Here is a 19898-nt window from a genome sequence, read left to right as displayed (position 1 = left end):
CAAAACGCCCTTTCCCACTGTTTGCAGCCTGTTTTTCATGCCAAGAGGCTGCACTCCTCCTCGGTCTCCTCTCCAGCTGATCCCTTCTTCCAGCATGGCAGGGATTGGGCAGGACCTCAAGGCTTGGGATTTCCCTGATCATGGCAGGGGGGTTGGAACTAGATGATCTTTAAGGTCCCTTCCAACACTAACTATTCTATGATTCCATAATTCAATGCCACCTTCTGCTAGCCGGATTCTCACCTCCTGGGCCACGCAGTGTGGATCCCGCTCGCCCCCAGGGCCACGCAGTGCAGATCCTTCTCCATCCACCACCATGGGCTCCCCAGGAACGCTCCCAGGCACCGCACAGCCACCCACACAGCAGCATCAAAAATTCCTGAGGAGCCCAAATTTCTCCCCCTGCTCCACATCCCTCCTCCACCTGGAAGATATTTTTCCCGTTGAGTAATCCCAGGCTGCTGCAATCGGATCTCCCTCTTTACAGCAGCATTAGCACACGACTATTTAAACCATCCCAGAGCTTCCTAAAGATCAGAGTGGAGGTAAACAGCCATGCTTGGCTTCCTCCTTCACGTGCTTTCTGGAGTTGAAGAGCAACACCTAAGGAATGATTCATCCAGATCTTCTGTAGGGGCTTAGAAGTTACTGCTTTGCAGCTGCTGTGTGGAGAGAGTAGTTGGGTTATCCCGACACCTGCAGAAAGCTTTAATGACACTCAGTGTTTCTAGGATAAAAGCCATTTTTCCCCAGGAAAATGCATCTCTTGGCCTTGTCAGAGTGAAGCCCTTCAGCAGGCGCGCTCGGTGTTTATTCTGGCTGTGAATGTCTTGGGTGAGTGAAGTTTGGAATGGATGACTTTTAAAAGGTGAAGATTGTGCTCACATAGGAGACGTTAAAGATACCGGCGAGCCAGGACGTTCTCCCAAAGCTGGCTGCCGCCCCAGGGGCTGCTCCTCACACTGTGCTTGCAGTTAGCTGGCGCCTGATGCCCAGCCCGGAGCAGTTCTGCACTCGATAGCTCCAGGTGTCTCATTTTCCTACTAAAACTACACAAAACTGCCAGAGTGGTGCCCTTAGCTCTGACCTAGAGGGATGCAGTGTGAGGAATTCACTCCTGGGCAGCCAGTGCTTCTTCAAGAACAACAGCGTGACATGCTCCCTCCTCCCAGCCATCCCGTGTTCCAGGGCAGGAGGTGCCCAAAGACTCTCAAGGGATTTTTGTTCCATGCTGTATCAAAGCTCCGGCCATGGAGCAGATGTGAAATAAGGCTGTGTGGAGTCTCTCAAGTATTTTGGTCTCTGCACCAGGAAAAGAGCCGGGAGGTGATCCCTAGAATGCTTCGGTTGAAAAACTGCTTAGAGAAAACACAAATCACAAGCACAGAGAATTCGAAGTTTAATACGTTGACGCAGTGAACAAGTCAAGGCTCTTTAAAACGTGAGAGTTAAAAAACAAAAGTTCAGCTCACATACTTAGAAAAAGACATTTTTTGTATCACAAAGAGATAAAACCCCAAAAAATTGGCTCTGGTAAAAAAACAGCAGTGCTGGTCCTTGCTTGAAGTGAAAACCCTGTAACAGAAGCATTTAAAAAGGAGCACCTGGAATTACAGGACTGCTTTGGAACTCTCCCACTGTCATGTCTTCTTGTAGCTGCCCACCACGTTGCTCTGAGTAAACAAGTTAGGAAGAGTCCAGTGGAGCGACAACGGCAGCGCAGCTCTTCTGTAGGCAGAGCTCAAGCGTCAGCAAGCAGAGTGGTCGGTACATGTTCACCTTCCTTCTCCCAGTGAGGAGAAACCACTTACGACCCAGAAAAAAGAAGATGGTTGTGATACTCCGAACAGAGTCACAGTACTAGGAAAACAACTGCAAAATACATTCTAAAGGAGGATCCCTTCAAGCTAAGCATCATTTATTCCAACCAAAGAGAGATTCTAGTGGTAGAGGAACAGCCAAGGCACCGGATGAGCGGTGGTCCCTCAGTGCAGGATCGACAATGCCCCCGACAGCACATGAAGGGAACAAGCAGGAAGCAATTTTGGCTCCTCCGCCACTGGACAGAACTTCAGGCAGAGCTTTGGCACCTCATGATGGTCACCTCTTACCCTGCAGGTACCTGTCCAGGAACTGGGAATAGCAGTCTAGAGAACAGAAGTAGCAGATGATGGGGGCTTCTGTACCTCCCATGTTATCCACCAGGACCACGGTGTGAGCTACGTGATGGAGATTCATGGTCACCGTGATCTGAATGAAGCTGCTCAGACAGGCATTTCCACACTGGCAATTTTTAGCCACTTCCAGGTCTTCACAAAGATGAGCAGGAAGGAGGTGACAACCATAGGGGATTCTGTGGAACAAGAGGAGCAAGTGTGAATTCACCTCAGAGTTAACCAGTGTCACTCAGCCCTGGGAAGACAGTGGCTGCACCAGCCGGGAGAAACGCCTCTGAGATCCCGGACACGGCAAAGCTGGAATTTTGTCACTGGTCAGGAATTAAATACTGCACTTAAAGACAGTCATTAAAAATGTGCAATCACGGTAGAACCACAGAATGGTTTGGTTGGAAAAGACCTTTGAGATCACCAAGTCCAACCGTCCCTGTCCACTACTAAACCAGATCCCCGAGCACCTCATCTCCCCTGCTTTTAAACCCGTCCAGGGGTGGGGACTCCACCACCTCCCTGGGCAGCCTCTGCCAGGGCTTGAGAACCCTTTATTGCAAAAGATCTTTCCTGATGTCCAATCTGAACCTGCCCTGGCACAGCTTGTCCTCCCTCTTGTCCTATCACCTGTCACTTGGGAGAAGAGTCCAGCACTCACCTCTCCACAACCTCCTTTCTGGGAGCTGCAGACAGTGATGAGGTCTCCCCTCAGCCTCCTTTTCTCCACATTAAACAGCCCCAGGTCCCTCAGCCACCTCTCATAAACCTTGTCCTCCAGCCTCTTCTCCAGCCCCTCAGTGTCCTTCTTGGAGTGAAGGACCAAAACTGAACCCAGGATTCGAGCTGCAGCTCCACCAACGCTGAGTACAGTGCAATCCCTTCCCGGCTCCTGCTGGCCACACCATGGCTGATCCAGGCCAAGATGCCATTGGCCTTCTCGGCCACCTGGGACACTGCTGGCTCATCTTCAGCCACTGTCAACCAACAACCCCAGGTCCTTCTCCTCCAGGCAGCTTTACATCCTCTCTTCCCCAAGCCTGGAGCTGCACAGGGTTGTTGTGACCCAAGTGCAGGACCTTGCCCTTGGCCTTGTTGAACCTCATGAGGTTCACACCGTCACACTTCTCCAGCGTGTCCGGGTTCCTCTGGATGGCGTGAGATGACATGTGCCTTTTCATTGCAGGTTCTCTTGGAATGCTGCTCTTTTAATCTGTCGTACCAATGATGACATCCAGAGACAGGAACAAGAACTGCTGCTGTTCCATTCCATGGTGGACAAGGCACTGTGCTTGAGGTACCACAGGAATGATCTCCCTGTGGCGCTGCCGAGGTCACTCCAAAGTGTGAGCACCACCAGTGCCCAGCTGCCTCTCCAGCCCTACGGAACAGGTCCTTCTGACTCACATCCTGACTACACCCACACATTCCCAATTCTTTCTACACTCCATCACTCACACAGCTAAGGCTCCTCGGGGGATTTTCACCACCTCAATTCCAGGACAACCTTTTTCCTGGTCAGAACAAGCACAAGCACAGCTCCAGCACTTGCCCCGAACGCCACTATGGAGACCAATTTCCACTCTTTTGCTTCTGTATCTTTCCCTCTGGTTCTCTCCCTTTCTCAAGGTTGGTACAGCCCATCATCGCTCCTAGTTCTCATTCTTTGTGAGCTCTCACCTCCAGTGAACGTTGGACAACGTCTGTTGCCCACTTGGTTTTTCCTTTTCTGTCTGAGATAATCAGGACCACTTTGTCCAATGCTGTTTCCTAAGAATCACAGAACCATGGACTGCTTCCACCGCCCTTTGCCTCAAGAAGGCCCGTGGAGGATGAACCTTGTTTTGTTCCGTGTGCTGCCTACTGCATGGGACCAGGGGCTGGTTCGTGACTGGGTATCCCGAGAAACTTCGGTAACGTAACCGAGCACCAAAATCATAGAATTGCTTGGTTGGCAAAGACCTTTGAGATCATCGAGTCCAACTGTCCCTGTCCACTACTAAACCAGATCCCTGAGCACCTCATCTCCCCATCTTTTAAACCTCTCCAGGGATGAGGACTCCACCACCTCCCTGGGCAGCTTCTGCCAGGGCCTGGGAACCTTTTACTGAAGAAATCTTTCCTGATATCCAATCTGAACCTGCCCTGGCACTGCCTGAGGCCATTCCCCCATGTCCTATCACTTGTCACTTGGGAGAAGAGCCCAGCACCCACCTCACCACAATCTCCTTTCAAGTCTGTTGTAGACAGTAATCAGTCTCCCCTCAGATTCCTTTTCTCCAGGTCAAACAGACCCAGGTCCCTCAGCCGCCTCTCATAACCCTTGTTCTCCAGCCCCTTCCCCAACTGCAAGGCATTATATTCCCTAGAAAAAAAAGATGCCTTAATAATATCAATATCAAGGCCACTGCAATTTATGTAAAGTTGGGGAGGAGACATGTGGAGTTGAATTAATAAATCAGGAAGGTCAGAAACGGGTATGGTTTGAACCAGAGCACTTGGTTGCTCAGCTCGTTTCCAGGGTGTGCCCTGCCTGCCCGTGGACACCTTTCCCACAGCCTTCCGAGCAATTAACCCAGGCTCACAGGGCGCTCCCCACCCTCAGGGCAACAAGGGGCATGGAATGCGGATCAGGAACCCTTCAAGTCAGTCTCTCACCCCGTCTGTAACCATGACTCCTCTTTTCCATCTTTTGGCTCTGTTTTACACCCAGAGCAGGGCGGGAGCCGTGGCAGTTGATACTGGAAGGACCACAGGCAGCAGCACGGGGTGATCTGCAGTTTCAGTACAGGCTGGGGATGACGTGAGTGAGAGCAGCCCTGAGGAGAAGGACTTGGGGTGTTGGGGGTGAGAAGCTCAACACGAGCCGGGAATGTGCGCTCACAGCCCAGAAACCAACCGTGTCCTGGGCTGCATCCAAAGCAGCGTGGCCAGCAGGGAGGGAGGGGATTCTGCCCCTCTGCTCTGCTCTGGTGAGACCTCATCTGGAGTCCCGTGTCCAGTTCTGGAATCCTCAACATAAGAAGGAGATGGAGCTGTTGGAACGGGTCCAGAGGAGGCCATGAAGATGATGCAAGGGCTGGAGCACTTCTGCAATGAGGCCAGGATGAGAGAGTTGGGGTTGTTCAGGCTCACAGAAGACTCCAGGGAGCTTCCAGTACTGAAAGTGGTGCCAGGAAAGCTGGGGAGGGGCTTTTTCCAAGGGCCTGGAGTGATAGGATGAGGGGAATGGCTTTAAAATGGAAGGGGGAAGATTGAGATATTAGTAAGAAATCATCCACACTGAGGGTGGAGAGGCCCTGGCCCAGGTTGCCCAAAGCAGTGGTGGCTGCCCCATCCCTGGAGGGGTTCCAGGCCAGGTTGGATGGGGCTTGGAGCCCCTGATCCAGTGGGAGGTGTCCCTGCCCATGGCAGGGGGTGGAACTGGATGGGCTTTGAGGTCCCTTCCAACCCAAACTATTCCATGATTCTATGATGACGAACATCCTGGGCAAGGGCTGTGTTCACTGTGTGAAGTGATAAGTGTAAAACTGCCTCAGAACCAGGATTCTCCACATCAGACTGAGGGCCTTCACCCCAACACCAGAGGAAAACAACAGCTCAAGGAAAACCTACGGCTGGAGAAAGCCCGCAGGTCATGCCAGCTACAGTGCCGTGGCAAAGCTGCCTTGTTGGGACCTTTCCAATGCAGCTCAGATTGCGTCAGGTCCCACCTTATGTGCAGGGAAACTCATCCGCAGATAGAACCTGGAGCCATATAGTGAAGGGAATCTTCAGGCAACACTGTTCTTACATGCGAAGGGACAGTGACAACCTAATCATAGAATCGCTTGTTTGGAAAAGACCTTTGAGATCATGGAGTCCAACAGCACCTATGTGGTACTAAACCCGATCCCCAAGCAACTTTACCCATCTTTTAAGCCCCTCCAGGGATGGGGACTCCCCCCCCTCCCTGGGCAGCTTCTGCCAGGGCTTGAGAACCCTTTACTGAAGAAATCTTTCCTGATGTCCAATCTGAACCTGCCCTGGCACAGCGTGAGGCCATTCCTTCTCATCCTGAGAAGAGAGGGGGGGGGGTGTTCAGGCTCAGAGAAGGCTCCAGGGAGACCTTAGAGCAGCTTCCAGTGCTGAAAGGGGCTCCAGGAAAGCTGGGGAGGGGCTTCTTACAAGGGCCTGGAGTGACTGGACAAAGCAAAATGGTTTTAAATTGGAAGAAGGAAGATTTAGATGAGACATTAGGAAGAAATTCTTCACGCTGAGGGTGGGGAGGCCCTGGCCCAGGTTTCCCAGAGAAGTGGCGGCTGCTCCATCCCTGGAGGGGTTCAAGGCCAGGTTGGATGGGGTTCGGAGCAACCGGATCCAGTGGGAGGTGTCCCTGCCCATTGAACTGGATGGGCTTTGAGGTCCTTTCCAACGCAAACCATTTCACAACTGTGTGCACCCACCGTGCTGCTCTTACCTGTGATTCACGGTTGCTCTCGCTGCGCACTCCAACAAAGTCAAAGGTATTTTCAGTTGTATGTTGGGAACGAGCGGATTGGGCTGTTCAAAAGGATTCCCAAAGAGATCCAGGTTCTCAAGGCAGAGCTTCCTAAAATCACTGGGTAAGAAAGGAAGTTTGTTTCGAGCTGCTGACAGAAAGCGTAGATGATCTAACTGGCCAATCTTGAACGGCAGCCTAATCAGCTCATTGTCATCGAGCTTTAAATTGACAAGTTCTCGCAGCTGGCAAAACTGAATTGGAAGAGCTTTGATTTTGTTCTGGCTGAGGTCCAAGAACTGAAGGGATTTCTGGAGGGTGGAGTTGCACAAAGCCCCGCTGAAGGACTCCAGGTGATTGTCGTGCAAATTCAGCTCCTGAAGACAGGTCAGGTCGCCAATGGTAGCCGGCAGCTGCTTTATGTGGTTATGACTCAGGTCTAGTTTTCGGAGCTTCTTCAAACACAGCACACGCGTGTCGATCCGAGCGAGTTTGCAGTATGAGGCTTGGAGGTGTTCCAGGGAGTAGGGGAAGTTTTTGGTGAGAGGATAGTCCCTTCGGGAAGTTATGATCATTTTTGTCTTGGGTTTTTCAACCTCTGAGGTCTTTGCCGGTACCAAAGCCGAGAGCGGGAGAGCTCCGATGTCAGTCCCTTGGTGAGCCAGTCTCACAGCTGAAAGGAAAGCCTTCAAATTGCTGGCATTTGCCTACAAGAAAACACAAACGGGGAGGTAAAAGGTCATTATTCTTGTGCTCATTTGTACAAATGCATTCTGAACTATTTTGTACGTGTGTTGGGTGATGCAACTCAGCAAAGGAATGAAACGGGAAAGGGAAATGGCTTGTGAGGCTGCTGTGCTGCTTAAAAAATTTCATAGAATCACGGAATGGTTTGGGTTGGAAGGGACCTCAAAGCAGATCCAGTCCCACCCCCTGCCATGGGCAGGGACACCTCCCACTGGATCAGGGGCTCCAAGCCCCATCCAACCTGGCCTGGAACCCCTCCAGGGATGAGGCAGCCACCACTGCTCTGGGCGACCTGGGCCAGGGCCTCCCCACTCAGATCCCACACAACATCCTTTAGACCCATCGAGCTGCTCCCAGACCCCCCAGACACCACTGAGCTGCTCCCTTGGACTGCATTGACCACCCCCAGATCCCACTGACCTCCCCCAACCACACTTAACAGCTCCCAGACTCTTCTGAGCTGCCTCCAGACCCCACCGAGCGGCTTTTAGACTACACTGAATCCCCTCAAGACCCTACTGAGCTACCCCCATGCCCCACCGAGCCCCTCACACCCCACTGAGCCAATCTTAAGACTGCATTGAGTTACTCCCAGACCCCACTGAACATTCCTTAGACCCATCAAGCTGCTCCCAGACTGAATTCCCCCAGATCCCACTGTGCACTCCCTAAACTTCACTAAGTAGCCCTCAGACCCCATTTAACAGCTCCTAGACTTCACTGAAGCTCTCCCAGACCCCACTGAGCTGCTCCCAGACCCCAGTGAACAGCTTTTAGACCCCACTGAGTCCCAAGACGCCACTTAACAGCTCCCAGATCATGTTGAGCCCCCCTAGACCCTGTGAACAGCTGCCAGACCCTACCGAGATGCTCTTAGACTGCATTGAGCCCCCCCAGACCCCACTTAACAGCTCCTAGACTGTATTGAGTCACTTTCAGACCCCACTGAGCCCCTCCAGAGCCTGTGAATACCCCCAGGCCCCACTGAGCAGCTCTTATACTGTGTTGAGACCCCTCCAGACCCCACCGAGCTGCTCCCAGACTGCACTGAGCCCCTGAGACCCCATTTAACAGCTCCCAGATCCCACCGACTGAGCCACGCCAGACCCCACCGAGCCGCTCTTAGACTGTGTTGGGACCCCTCCAGACCCCACTGAGCCCCCCTCAGACCCCACCTCACAGCTCCCAGTCCCCATCAAAGCCCCCCCAGACCCCACCTCACAGCGCCCAGTCCCCCTCAAAGCCCCCACTGAGGCCCCCCGACCTCACCTCACAGTTCCCAGCCCCATCAAAGCCCCCCCAGACCCCAGTAAGCCCCTCCATATCTCACCTCACAGCTCTCAGTCCCCATCAACTCCCCCCAGACCCGACTGAGACCCCTCAGGCCCCATCAACCCCCCCAGACCCCACTGAAGCCCCCCCAGACCCCACCTCACAGCTCCCAGACCCCATCAACCCCCCCCCCCAGACCCCACTGAGGCCCCTCAGACCTCATCAACCCCCCTCAGACCCCACTAAGGCCCCCCCAGACCCCATCAACCCCCCCCAGACCCCACTGAGGCCCCCCCCGACCCCACTTCACAGCTCCCAGTCCCCACCAAAGCCCCCCCAGACCCCATCAACCCCCCCCCCAGAACCCACCTCACAGCTCCCAGCCCCAGCAAAGCCCCCCCCGGCGGTTCCCGCCATACCTTGCTGAGGCAGAGGTCCACGGGCGGCTCCCGCAGGCGCACGGTGGCCTTGCCTTCCTCCACGAAGCGGGTGAAGAACCTCTCCACGTTGTCGCGCAGCCCGTAGCGCGCCCCGGCCCGGTCCCGCGCCGTGCACAGCAGCAAACACACCGCCCCGGAGCCGCGGGCCCGGCCCAGCGACAGCAACGCGCGGGAGGCGCGGCCCCGCAGCCCCGGGACCTGCCGGTGCACCACCTCGGCCTCGCACTGCAGCCGCATCGCCGCTGCGGGCGGCACTGCGAGCGGAGCGAAGCGCGGGAGCGGCGGCGGCACCGCCTGAGGGCGGGGCGGGGCGCGATTGGATGCGCGGGGCGGGAGCGGGGCGAGGAGCGAGAGGCGATTGGATAGAGGAGCCGAGGGGCGGGGCCAAGGGCGGGGAGGGGAGAGAGGCAATTGGACAGGCAGCATGAGGGGCGGGGCCAAGGGCGAGGCTACCGGAGAACAAATGAGAGAGGCGGGGCCGTGAGAGGTGATTGGACAGATGGGGCGAGGGGTGAGAGGCAATTGGACAGATTGAGCGAGGGGCGGGGAGAGGGAGCGTGGCTATAGGCAGGGGAGGAGGGAGGTGATTGGACAGAACGGGAGAAGGCGGGGCGAGGGGCGGGGCGAGTGGAGAGGCCATGCGAGGGGCGGGGCCAGAAGCAGGGCGAGGAGAGAGGCGATTGGACAGATGGAGGGAGGGGCGGGGCGCTAGAGGGAGATGATTGGGCAGAACGTCTGGAGGGCGGGGTGAGGGGCGGGGCGAGAGGCGATTGGGCAGACGGGGCAGGGGGAGGGGCACGGGGCTCCTCATCCCCCGGGGGGTGTCTCTGCCCCTGGCGGGAATTGGGTGGGCTGTGAGAGCCCCTCGAACCTAAACCGTTCCGTGATGCTATAACAGCCTCAGAGAGGGGACACAGAGCAGCTGAGGGGGATGATCCAAGGGTAGGAGCACCTCCCATACGGGGACAGGCTGGGAGAGCTGGAGGAGCCCATCCAGTTCCACCCATGGGCAGGGACACCTCCCACTGGATCAGGGGCTCCAAGCCCCATCCAACCTGGCCTGGAACCCCTCCAGGGATGGGGCAGCCACCGCTGCTCTGGGCAACCTGGGCCAGGGCCTCCCCACCCTCAGCGTGAAGAAATTCCTCTCTCCAGTGTATACGCTGCTGCTCAGCCGCTATCCCCGACCATGGGGGACAGAGAGGGGTTTATTGTTCCCGTTTTCCATCACGCGGATAACAGGGCCGCTCGGGCTCTTCGCTCTCGGGACACATCCTCAGCTGCTTTAGTACAGCAGAGCTCAGCGCCCACAGCAGCACCGCGTGGGGCAGAGGGAGAAGGTCCTGCACCCGGGATGGGACAATCCATAGAGTACAGGCTGAGGGACAACGGGATGGAGAGCAGCCCTGAGGAGAAGGACTTGGGGTGTTGGGGGGTGAGAAGCTCAACATGAGCCGGGAATGTGCGCTCACAGCCCAGAAACCAACCGTGTCCTGGGCTGCATCCAAAGCAGCGTGGCCAGCAGGGAGGGAGGGGATTCTGCCCCTCTGCTCCGCTCTGGTGAGACCTCATCTGGAGCCCTGTGCCCAGTTCTGGAATCCTCAACATAAGAAGGAGATGGAGCTGTTGGAACGGGTCCAGAGGAGGCCACGGAGGTGATCTGAGGGCTGGAGCACCTCTGCTCTGAGGACAGGCTGAGAGAGTTGGGGCTGTTCTGTTGTTGGTGGTCTCTTCTGCAGAAGTGAGGGCTCCAAGGAGACCTTATAGCGACCTCCCAGTACCTGAAGGCCCTACAGGAAAGCTGGAGAGGGACTGTTCACAAAGGCTTGGAGTGATAGGATGAGGGGCAGTGGGTGTAAACTGGAGAGGGGCAGACTTGGACTAGGTGTAAGGAGGAATTTCTTCATGATAAGGGTGGGGAGGCCCTGGCCCAGGTTGCCCAGAGCAGTGGTGGCTTCAGTGAAGTCTAGGAGCTGTTAAATGGGGTCTGAGGGCTACTTAGTGAAGTTTAGGGAGTGCACAGTGGGATCTGGGGAAATTCAGTCTGGGAGCAGCTTGATGGGTCTAAGGAATGTTCAGTGGGGTCTGGGAGCAACTCAATGCAGTCTAAGAGCGGCTCAGTGGGGTGTGAGGGGCTCGGTGGGGCATGGGGGTAGCTCAGTAGGGTCTTGAGGGGATTCAGTGTAGTCTAAAAGCCGCTCGGTGGGGTCTGGAGGCAGCTCAGAAGGGTCTGGGAGCTGTTAAGTGTGGTTGGGGGAGGTCAGTGGGATCTGTGGGTGCTCAATGCAGTCTAAGAGCAGCTCAGTGGTGTCTGGGGGGTCTGGGAGCAGCTCGATGGGTCTAAAGGATGTTGTGTGGGATCTGAGTGGGGAGGCCCTGGCCCAGGTCACCCAGAGCAGTGGTGGCCGCCCCATCCCTGGAGGGGTTCCAGGCCAGGTTGGATGGGGCTTGGAGCCCCTGATCCAGTGGGAGGTGTCCCTGCACATGGCAGGGGGTGGGACTGGATGGGCTTTGAGGTCCCTTCCAACCCAAACTATCCTATGAGTCCATAATATTCCCAGCAGGAGGCAGTGTGGGGGGAGGTGCGGGTGTGACCCAGAGGAGAGCAGTGCGGGCAGAGCTGCAGCGGGAGGCGGTGTGTTGCGGGGCGGGTGTCCCCCAGGCGGATGCGGTGCGGCATTGTGGCATTGTCCCCGCAGGAGCTGCTGTGGCTCAGGGCTGTGCGGTGCGGGGTGCAGCTCAGAGGCGTGCAGGCATCCCTGCCCTGTCCCAGCAGGAGGGGATGCGGTGCAGGGCAGTTTGGTGCGGTCAGCGCTGCACTGTTCCAGCGGGAGGCGGTGTGACCCGGGGGGGCGGTGCAGGGGGGGGGCATTGCGGCCCCGGCCCCGCAGGAGGGGGTGCAGCGCTGTGCGGCTGTGACCTCGGGGCGTTGCTCCACCAGGAGTCCCTGTGGCTCCGGGGTGTGAAGGCATCACCGCGTTGCTCCCGCAGGAGGCGCTGCGGTGCAGGGTGAGGGAGTGACCCAAGGGGTGCGGTGCGGAGTGGCTTTGCGGCGTTGTTCCCGCAGGAGGCGGTATGGCTCAATGAGGACTGCGGTGTAGGCATCTCGGCGTTGTTCCAGCAGGAGGCGGTATGGCTCAATGAGGGGGGACTGCGGTGTAGGCATAGCGGCGTTGTTCCAGCAGGAGGCGGTGCAGAGCTGAGCAGGGGCTTTAGTTGGAGAACTGGTGCGGACAACTCCGCGGTGCAAAAAGCCGCTTGTAGGGCACACAAAAAGAACCCGCGTCTCTCTGTGTTGCCCAGGCTACGCTGCAGTGGCTATTCACAGGCGCGATCCCGCTACTGACCGGCACGGGAGCTTTGACCTGCTCCGTCTCCGACCTGGGCCGGTTCACCCCTCCTTAGTCAACCTGGTGTCCCCCGGCTCCCCGGGGCTCACCATATTGATGCCGGCCTTAGCGCGGACGCCCGCTCGGCATAGCGCACTGCAGCCCAGAACTCCTGGGCTCAAGCGATCCGGCGGGCTCAGCCTCCCGAGTAGCTGGGACCACAGGCGCGCGCCACCGCGCCCGGCGATCAGCGCTCGCGCCGCGCCACCACTTAGAGCCGAGCATGCCTGACGTCACGAGGGGGCGGGGCATAGGGACCACGCCCACCGCAGAAAACCGAGGGCCGCTCAGAATGACGTCATCACGGGGGCGGGGCTACGGGGCTACACCCTCTCCCTCCACTCCCCGACCGGCTCGGCGCGGTGCATGCCGGGAGGAGTGGCGTGGCAGAGGGGCGCGCGGTGCATGCCGGAAGGAGTGGAAGCGGCTTGAGGAGGCCCTCGTGACGTCACCGAAGGGGCGGGGCTTCAGGGCACTCCGGGCACCGCCCCCGCCCGCCCTGGCGCGGTGCATACCGGGAGGCAGGGCGGGGGGTGGGGTGGGGTGGTGTGTGGCTCGGTGCATTCTGGGAGGAGTGGCGTGGCAGGGCAAGGTGGGGCGCGGTACATGTCGGGAGGCGTGGCAACTCCCTAGTGTGACCCCCTCGAGTCGGGACAAGACGAGGGGGAGAGACGTAGAGGCATCCCCCTGCAGACTCCCTTCCACCGCAGGGCAGAGCTGGGCGCGTTGCATGTCGGGTAAACGGCCGGGGGACGGGGGAATGCGGCGCGGTGCATGCCGGGAGGTGTGGCAGCTCCTTAGTAGTGTCCCGCGTGATGTCACCGAGGGGCGTGGCTGTGGGACCACCCACTCCCTGCGCTACTCCTCCCGCCGCGGCGCGGTGCATGCCGGGAGGAGTGGCAGGGCCGGGCAGGCCGCGGCGCACGCCGGGAGGAAGGGAGCCGCGGTGCATGCCGGGAGGCGGGGCCGCCCCTCATTAGCGCGCGCGGCGGCCGCCATCTTTCTCTGTCGGGCGGCAGCATGGGGCACCAACAGCTCTATTGGAGTCACCCCAGGAAGTTTGGGCAGGGATCGCGCTCCTGGTCAGTGTTCCGGCTATTTTACCGCTCTCTCCTCTCTGCCTTTTCCCCCGTGTCCTCTTTGCCTCTTTTCCTTTCTTCCTTCCTTTGTGGTTCTTTCTCCCCCCTTCATTTTCTCGCTCTCACCACCGTTCTGCTCTTCTCCAGCCTCTTCTGTTTTCCTTCCTTTTTCTCCCGTCCCTCTCTCTTCCCCCCATTTCTTCTCCAGCTTCTCTCTTTTGCCCCCCCTTCCCTTCCAGCCCCTCTCTCTTTTGTTCTCGTCTCCCCTCCAGCCCTTTCTCTCTTTTGCTCCCCTTCTTTTCTGTCTCTTTCCCCGTCTCTCTCTCTGCTACATTCTCTCTCTCCCCTCACGTATCTCTGCCATTTCGCCCTTCTCTCTCTTCTCATGACTCTCTCCTCTCATCTCCTCTCTTCTCTGCTGCCTTTCCCTGCCCTGACCAGCTTCCCTCTTTCCTCACAGCCGCGTCTGCTCCAACCGCCACGGCCTCATTCGCAAGTACGGGCTGAACATGTGCCGGCAGTGCTTCCGCCAGTACGCCAAGGATATCGGCTTCGTCAAGGTGAGCGCTGGAGGCTTCTTGGGGGCTGCTGTGCCGGGTTCGCCATTTCCTACGGGCTCCTCTCACTTCTCTCCCTTTTTTACAGCTGGACTGAGCGCCAGGAGGATGAGACCATCGCCAGAAGCTCCAGGGGCTTATGTGGGCTTCCCTTCAACATCTTGGTGCAGCCCTGCTCAATAAATGGTCTCTCTTCCCTGCTGATCTGTACGTTTGCCTTTTATAAAGGTTCTGATGGTTTGGGGCTTCTAATCCCTTGGAAGGGCCCTCCTGAGGTGGGGGTGCTGTGCTGAGGACTGGAGGAGCCTGTCCTGCTGTCCATGGGTTTCCTGCTCAAACCCAGGGGGTCTTGGGGCAGATCCAGGGGGTCTTGGGGGTGCTGGTGCCCCAGAGCCTTCAGGTTTGTGAGCAGAGCAGTAAAATGCTTGGCTTAAAATGTGTGGTTGGTGAGCTGTCCTTCTGACCGTCCCCAAACCTTCCTCGCTGGTCAGGATATGTGGAAACTGGGGAAGCTACAGCTGATCCCAAACCAAGATGGGGTGAGGATGTCCTGAGGCAGTGGTGGCTTTTGTGGAGGTGTCTGCTGGAGCCCATGTGTGCTGTGCAGATGGAACCCTTGCCCAAGGGAAGCGAGTTATGGTTGGAGCTGTGCCCCGCTTCTACTCAGGATGGTGTTTCTGAAGGTTCCGGCTGCCTTAAGTGCAACAGGACTGGAGAGAGTGGGTTGAGGAAACACCCATCAGGTGTGCCCAAAGCTTAGAGCTGGGCCGTTCTGGTTCACTGTGAAGGGATGGAATCGTAGAATCACTTGGTAGGAAAAGACCTCTGAATCCAACCATACCTATCGACCACTAAACCATATCCTTAAGTACCTCATCTCTCAGTCTTTTAAACCCCTTAGGGATGGGGACTCCACCCCCTCCTGGGCAGCCTCTGCCAGGGCCTGAGAACCCTTTTGGTGAAGTTTTTCCTGATGTCCGGTCTGAACCTGCCCTGGTGCAACTTGAGGCCATTCCGCCTTCTCCCAATATCTGTCACTTGGGAGAAGAGACCAACACCCACCTCATCACAATCTCCTTTCAGGCGGTCGTAGACAGGGATGAGGTGTCCCCTCAGCCTCCTTGTCTCCAGGCTAAACAGCCCCAGCTGCTCCTCGTAACCCCTGTTCTCCAGCCCCTTCTCCAGCTCCGTTCCCTTCTCTGGATGTGTGCTTGGAGTGAGGGGCCCAAAACCAAACCCAGGGTTTGAGGCGCAGCTCCACCAGTGTCAAGTGGAACATCTCTGCTCTGGGTGATGTTACTGGTGGGATGAGAGTTGTGACCACACCTGAAATGGTAAATAGGTCAGTCCCTGGTTTTGTGAGTCACTCACAGCCTTTTTAGGTCATTAAATGCAACTGAAGGAGATGGAGGGGTGAGGGAGTGGGAGCAAACCCCGAGAGAGGGGATTGGTGGGGGCAAGTCACCCCCTTGGGGCAGGGAGCCCTGTCCCCTTGCCCTGGGCTGGTGCTGCCAGCAGAGGCTGAAGGGCCGTGGGTGGTGCTGCTGGCAGGAGCTTAGGGAGCTGCTTTTTTCCCATCTGGACGGATAAATGTGCACTGAGGTGAGCGCTGCGGTGGTCAGTTGGGGGATCGGCATCCCGAATCTTGTGTTCAGTTCTGGGCCCCTCACCACAAGAAGGATGTTGAGGCTCTGGAGCGTGTCCAGAGAAGAGCAACGAAGCTGGTGAGGGGCTGGAGAACGTCTGACGAGGAGCGGCTGAGAGAGCTGGGGGTGTTTAGACTGGAGAAGAGGAGGCTGAGGGGAGACCTTATTGCTCTCTGCAACTGCCTGAAAGGAGGTTGTGGAGAGGAGGGAGCTGGGCTCTTCTCCCAAGTGACAGGGGACAGGACAAGGGGGAATGGCCTGAAGCTCCGCCAGGGGAGGTTCAGGTTGGATATCAGGAAAATATTTTTCATGGAAAGGGTCATTGGGCACTGGAACTGCTGCCCAGGGAGGGGGTTGAGTCGCCTTCCCTGGAGGCGTTTAAGGGATGGGTGGTTGAAGTGCTGAGGGACATGGTTTAGGGAGTGTTAGGAATGGCTGGACTCGATGATCCAATGGGTCCTTTCCAACCTGGTGATTCTATGATTCTAAGATTTGGAATGATCTGAGATGGATTTCATCTGGAGTAATACTTGGTAATTAATACCATGAATCATGGAATGGTTTGGGTTGGAAGGGACCTTAGAGATCATCTGCCCATCTCCAGTTTATACCTGTTCCCCCTTGTCCTATCCCCACAAGCCTTTGTGAACAGCCCCTCTCCAGCTTTCCTGGAGCCCCCTCAGGTACTGGACAGTCACTATAAGGTCTCGGAGCCTTCTCTTCTCCAGGCTGAACAACCCCAACTCTCTCAGCCTGCCCTCGTATGGAAGGTGCTCCAGCCCTTGGATCATCTTTGTAGCCCTCCTCTGGACCCGTTCCAACAGCTCCATCTCCTTCTTACGTGGAGGATTCCAGAACTGGACACAGGACTCCAGGTGGGGTCTCACAACAGAGACACAGAGCGGCAGAATCCCCTCCCTCCCTGCTGGCCACGCTGCTTTGGATGCAGCCCAGGACACGGTTGGTTTCTGGGCTGCAAGCGCATATTGTTTATCCTGGATAAGAGGAGGCTGAGGGGAGACCTTATTACTCTCTACAACTGCCTGAATGGAGGTTGTGGAGAGGAGGGAGCTGGGCTCTTCTCCCAAGTGACAGAGGACAGGACAAGAGGGAATGGCCTGAAGCTCCACCACGGGAGGGTCAGATTGGACACCAGGAAAGTATTTTTCATGGAAAGGGTCATTGGGCACTGGCAGAGGCTGCCCAGGGAGGGGGTTGAGTTGCCTTCCCTGGAGATGTTTAAGGGACAGGTGGGTGAGGTGCTGAGGGGCATGGTTTAGGGAGTGTTAGGAATGATTGGACTCTGATCCAGTGGGTCCTTTCCAACCTGGTGATTCTATGATTCTAAGATTTGGAATGATCTGAGATGGATTTCATCTTGAGAAATACTTGGTAATTAATACCACAAATCATGGAATGGTTTGGGTTGGAAGGGACCTTAGAGATCATCTGCCCCTCTCCAGTTTATACCCGTTCCCCCTCGTCCTATCCACACAAGCCTTTGTGAACAGCCCCTCTCCAGCTTTCCTGGAGCCCCTTCAGGTACTGGACAGTTGCTATAAGGTCTCGGAGCCTTCTCTTCTCCAGGCTGAACAACCCCAACTCTCTCAGCCTGTCCTCGTATGGGAGGTGCTCCAGCCCTCGGACCATCTTTGTAGCCCTCCTCTGGACCCATTCCAACAGCTCCATCTCCTTTTTACATTGAGAATTCCAGAACTGGGCACAGAACTCCACGTGGGGTCTCACAACGGAGAAACAGAGGGGCAGAATTCCCTCCCTCCCTGCTGGCCACGCTGCTTTGGATGCAGCCCAGGACACGGTTGGTTTCTGGGCTGTGAGCGCACATTCCCGGCTCATGTTGAGCTTCTCACCCCCAACACCCCAAGTCCTTCTCCTCAGGGCTGCTCTCCATCCCGTTGTCCCTCAGCCTGTACTCTATGGATTGTCCCGTCCCGGGTGCAGGACCTTCTCCCTCTGCCCCACGCGGTGCTGCTGTGGGCGCTGAGCTCTGCTGCACTAAAGCAGCTGAGGATGTGTCCCGAGAGCGAAGAGCCCGAGCGGCCCTGTTATCCGCGTGATGGAAAACGGGAACAATAAACCCCTCTCTGTCCCCCATGGTCGGGGATAGCGGCTGAGCAGCAGCTTCCTGCTGGAAAACAGAGCTAAAATAGATTTTTGAATTGCCTTATACACATTAAAGCACCTGAATTGTCACCTTGTAATTTTGTAAGCGCTTTAAATGTTCTTTCTTTTTTTCCTATTCTATTGTTCCCATCTTTTAAGTCTAGTGGGAAGGTGGTGTGGTGCGACTGTAATCCCTTTTTACCTTATTGCTGCCTTAACTAGGTATTTATTGCCCAATATACGATGAAGATTAGATGCCAAAACATTGAATTTCCTGAGCTCATTGTGAAAATTGCATTTTGTCTCTTCGTAAAGCTGACGGTTACGGACTCTGAAGGGGCACAGATGTGAAACTCAAAGTTATTTGGAAGCGAAATGACTTACAAAGAGCTGCTGATTCCCCTAAAGAAGAGGTAAAATCAAAATACCCTCGAAGGACTTTGCATTAGCAGCAAACAACTAATATGTGTTTATCTGTAGGGAAATAATGTTGCCTACTTGGAGCCAAGTAAAAGACAGCGATGCCTTGGCTTTCGGAGAGATGAACCCATAATTGCTGGAATAGAGTTTGTAGTGGATCTGGGCTGCTGGAAAACCAGTAAATTGCGTTGGATTATGCACCAGATAAAATTTGTCAGAGGCTCTGGGTAAAACGCTGCCCTTAAACTCTTCCTTAGGCTACAAGAATCATAGAATCATAGAATGGTTTGGGTTGGAAGGGACCTCAAAGCCCATCCAGTCCCACCCCCTGCCATGGGCAGGAACACCTCCCACTGGATCAGGGGCTCCAAACCCCATCCAACCTGGCCTGGAACCCCTCCAGGGATGGGGCAGCCACCACTGCTCTGGGCACCCTGGGCCAGGGCCTCCCCACCTGAACAGATCTCTTCCTTCCCAAGATCTCAACTCAATCTCCCGTCTTCCAGCTTCAAAGCATCATCCCTGAAGCTGTCTGATATGCTCAGATAGGAAAAATGTGTGATTCCTTCAGGTGAGCTGTGGCCGCTGGGAAAGCCCACGCCTCGCGGCAGCCCCTCTACCTACGGAGGTGACCTTCAGCTCGCCGGGATGTGGTTTGTGGCAGCAAAGAAACCGCCCCAGGCTGGGGCTGCTCTTCAGGCTGTTGTGCTTGCAGCATCTCGAGGTGGGTGCTGGGCTCAGTGAGGTGGATCCCCATCACCTGGACCAGGATGTGGCACCTTGCCCTTCTGCCGCAGGGTTCACTTTCCCAGCTGTGGAACTGGGAAAACACTTTCTGCTCTGTGAGTTGTGCTGGGACAGGGCCAGCAGCTCATCCAGGGATGTGGATATTCCCAGTATCGACACTGGTGAATTCCTGCAAGGAGCAGGATCTACCTGGGGCATCTTGGAGCCGCTCCAGCGTGTGTGAGCTGCAGGTGATGCGTGGAGCGGAGTACGCTGAGCTTAAAGCTGTTTACTAGGAGGAGGGAAAGAGACCTGGGAGTCTGTCCGTGGTTGCTGTGAGCAGGCACAGGGTGGGAGTTGATGCTCCAAAAGCAGCTTTGTGAGTGCTCTGGGGTCTGCTGGACATGGGTCAGGTGGCACAAGGGTCTCCCAGGAGAGATGCAAGAGGTGCCTGGTCCAGGTGTGGGATGAGATCTGGTTGCTGCCCACATAAAGTGCTGTCCATGTGTTCTGTGCCTGTGGCTCATCACACATGGGCTCTGCTGCTCTGAGAGCAGCTCCGAGGAGAAGGACTTGGGGTGTTGGGGGTGAGAAGCTCAACACGAGCCGGGAATGTGCGCTCACAACCCAGAAACCAACCGTGTTCTGGGCTGCATCCAAAGCAGCGTGGCCAGCAGGGAGGGAGGGGATTCTGCCCCTCTGCTCCGCTCTGGTGAGACCCCACGTGGAGTTCTGTGTCCACTTCTGGAATCCTCCACTTAAGAAGGAGATGGAGCTGTTGGAACCGGTCCAGAGGAGGCTACAAAGATGATCTGAGGGCTGGAGTACCTCCCAGACGAGGACACGCTGAGAG

The 19898-nt window shown here is 56.4% G+C and overlaps 2 protein-coding genes across 2 annotated transcripts; one reads left to right on the top strand and one right to left on the bottom strand.

Moving 5' to 3' along the window:
- Positions 1-642: 642 nt before the first annotated feature.
- Positions 643-9401, bottom strand: LRR1 (leucine rich repeat protein 1). Its single transcript, XM_054068934.1, has 3 exons — positions 9084-9401; positions 6625-7352; positions 643-2353 (listed from the first exon to the last, which is right to left on the bottom strand). Exons 1-3 carry the CDS (start codon positions 9339-9341, stop codon positions 2101-2103), a joined length of 1239 nt encoding a protein of 412 aa, XP_053924909.1. The 5' UTR covers positions 9342-9401; the 3' UTR covers positions 643-2100.
- Positions 9402-13414: 4013 nt separating this feature from the next.
- On the top strand, positions 13415-14339 carry RPS29 (ribosomal protein S29). The gene is made up of 3 exons (XM_009558810.2): positions 13415-13575; positions 14033-14132; positions 14218-14339. The coding sequence occupies exons 1-3, from the start codon at positions 13514-13516 to the stop codon at positions 14224-14226; spliced, it is 171 nt and encodes a 56-aa protein (XP_009557105.1). The 5' UTR covers positions 13415-13513; the 3' UTR covers positions 14227-14339.
- Positions 14340-19898: the final 5559 nt, after the last annotated feature.

The sequence above is a fragment of the Cuculus canorus genome, chromosome 5 (genome assembly GCF_017976375.1).
Source record: "Cuculus canorus isolate bCucCan1 chromosome 5, bCucCan1.pri, whole genome shotgun sequence".
Taxonomy (NCBI): Eukaryota; Metazoa; Chordata; class Aves; order Cuculiformes; family Cuculidae; genus Cuculus; species Cuculus canorus.
This window is presented reverse-complemented; position numbering and strand designations above follow the sequence as displayed.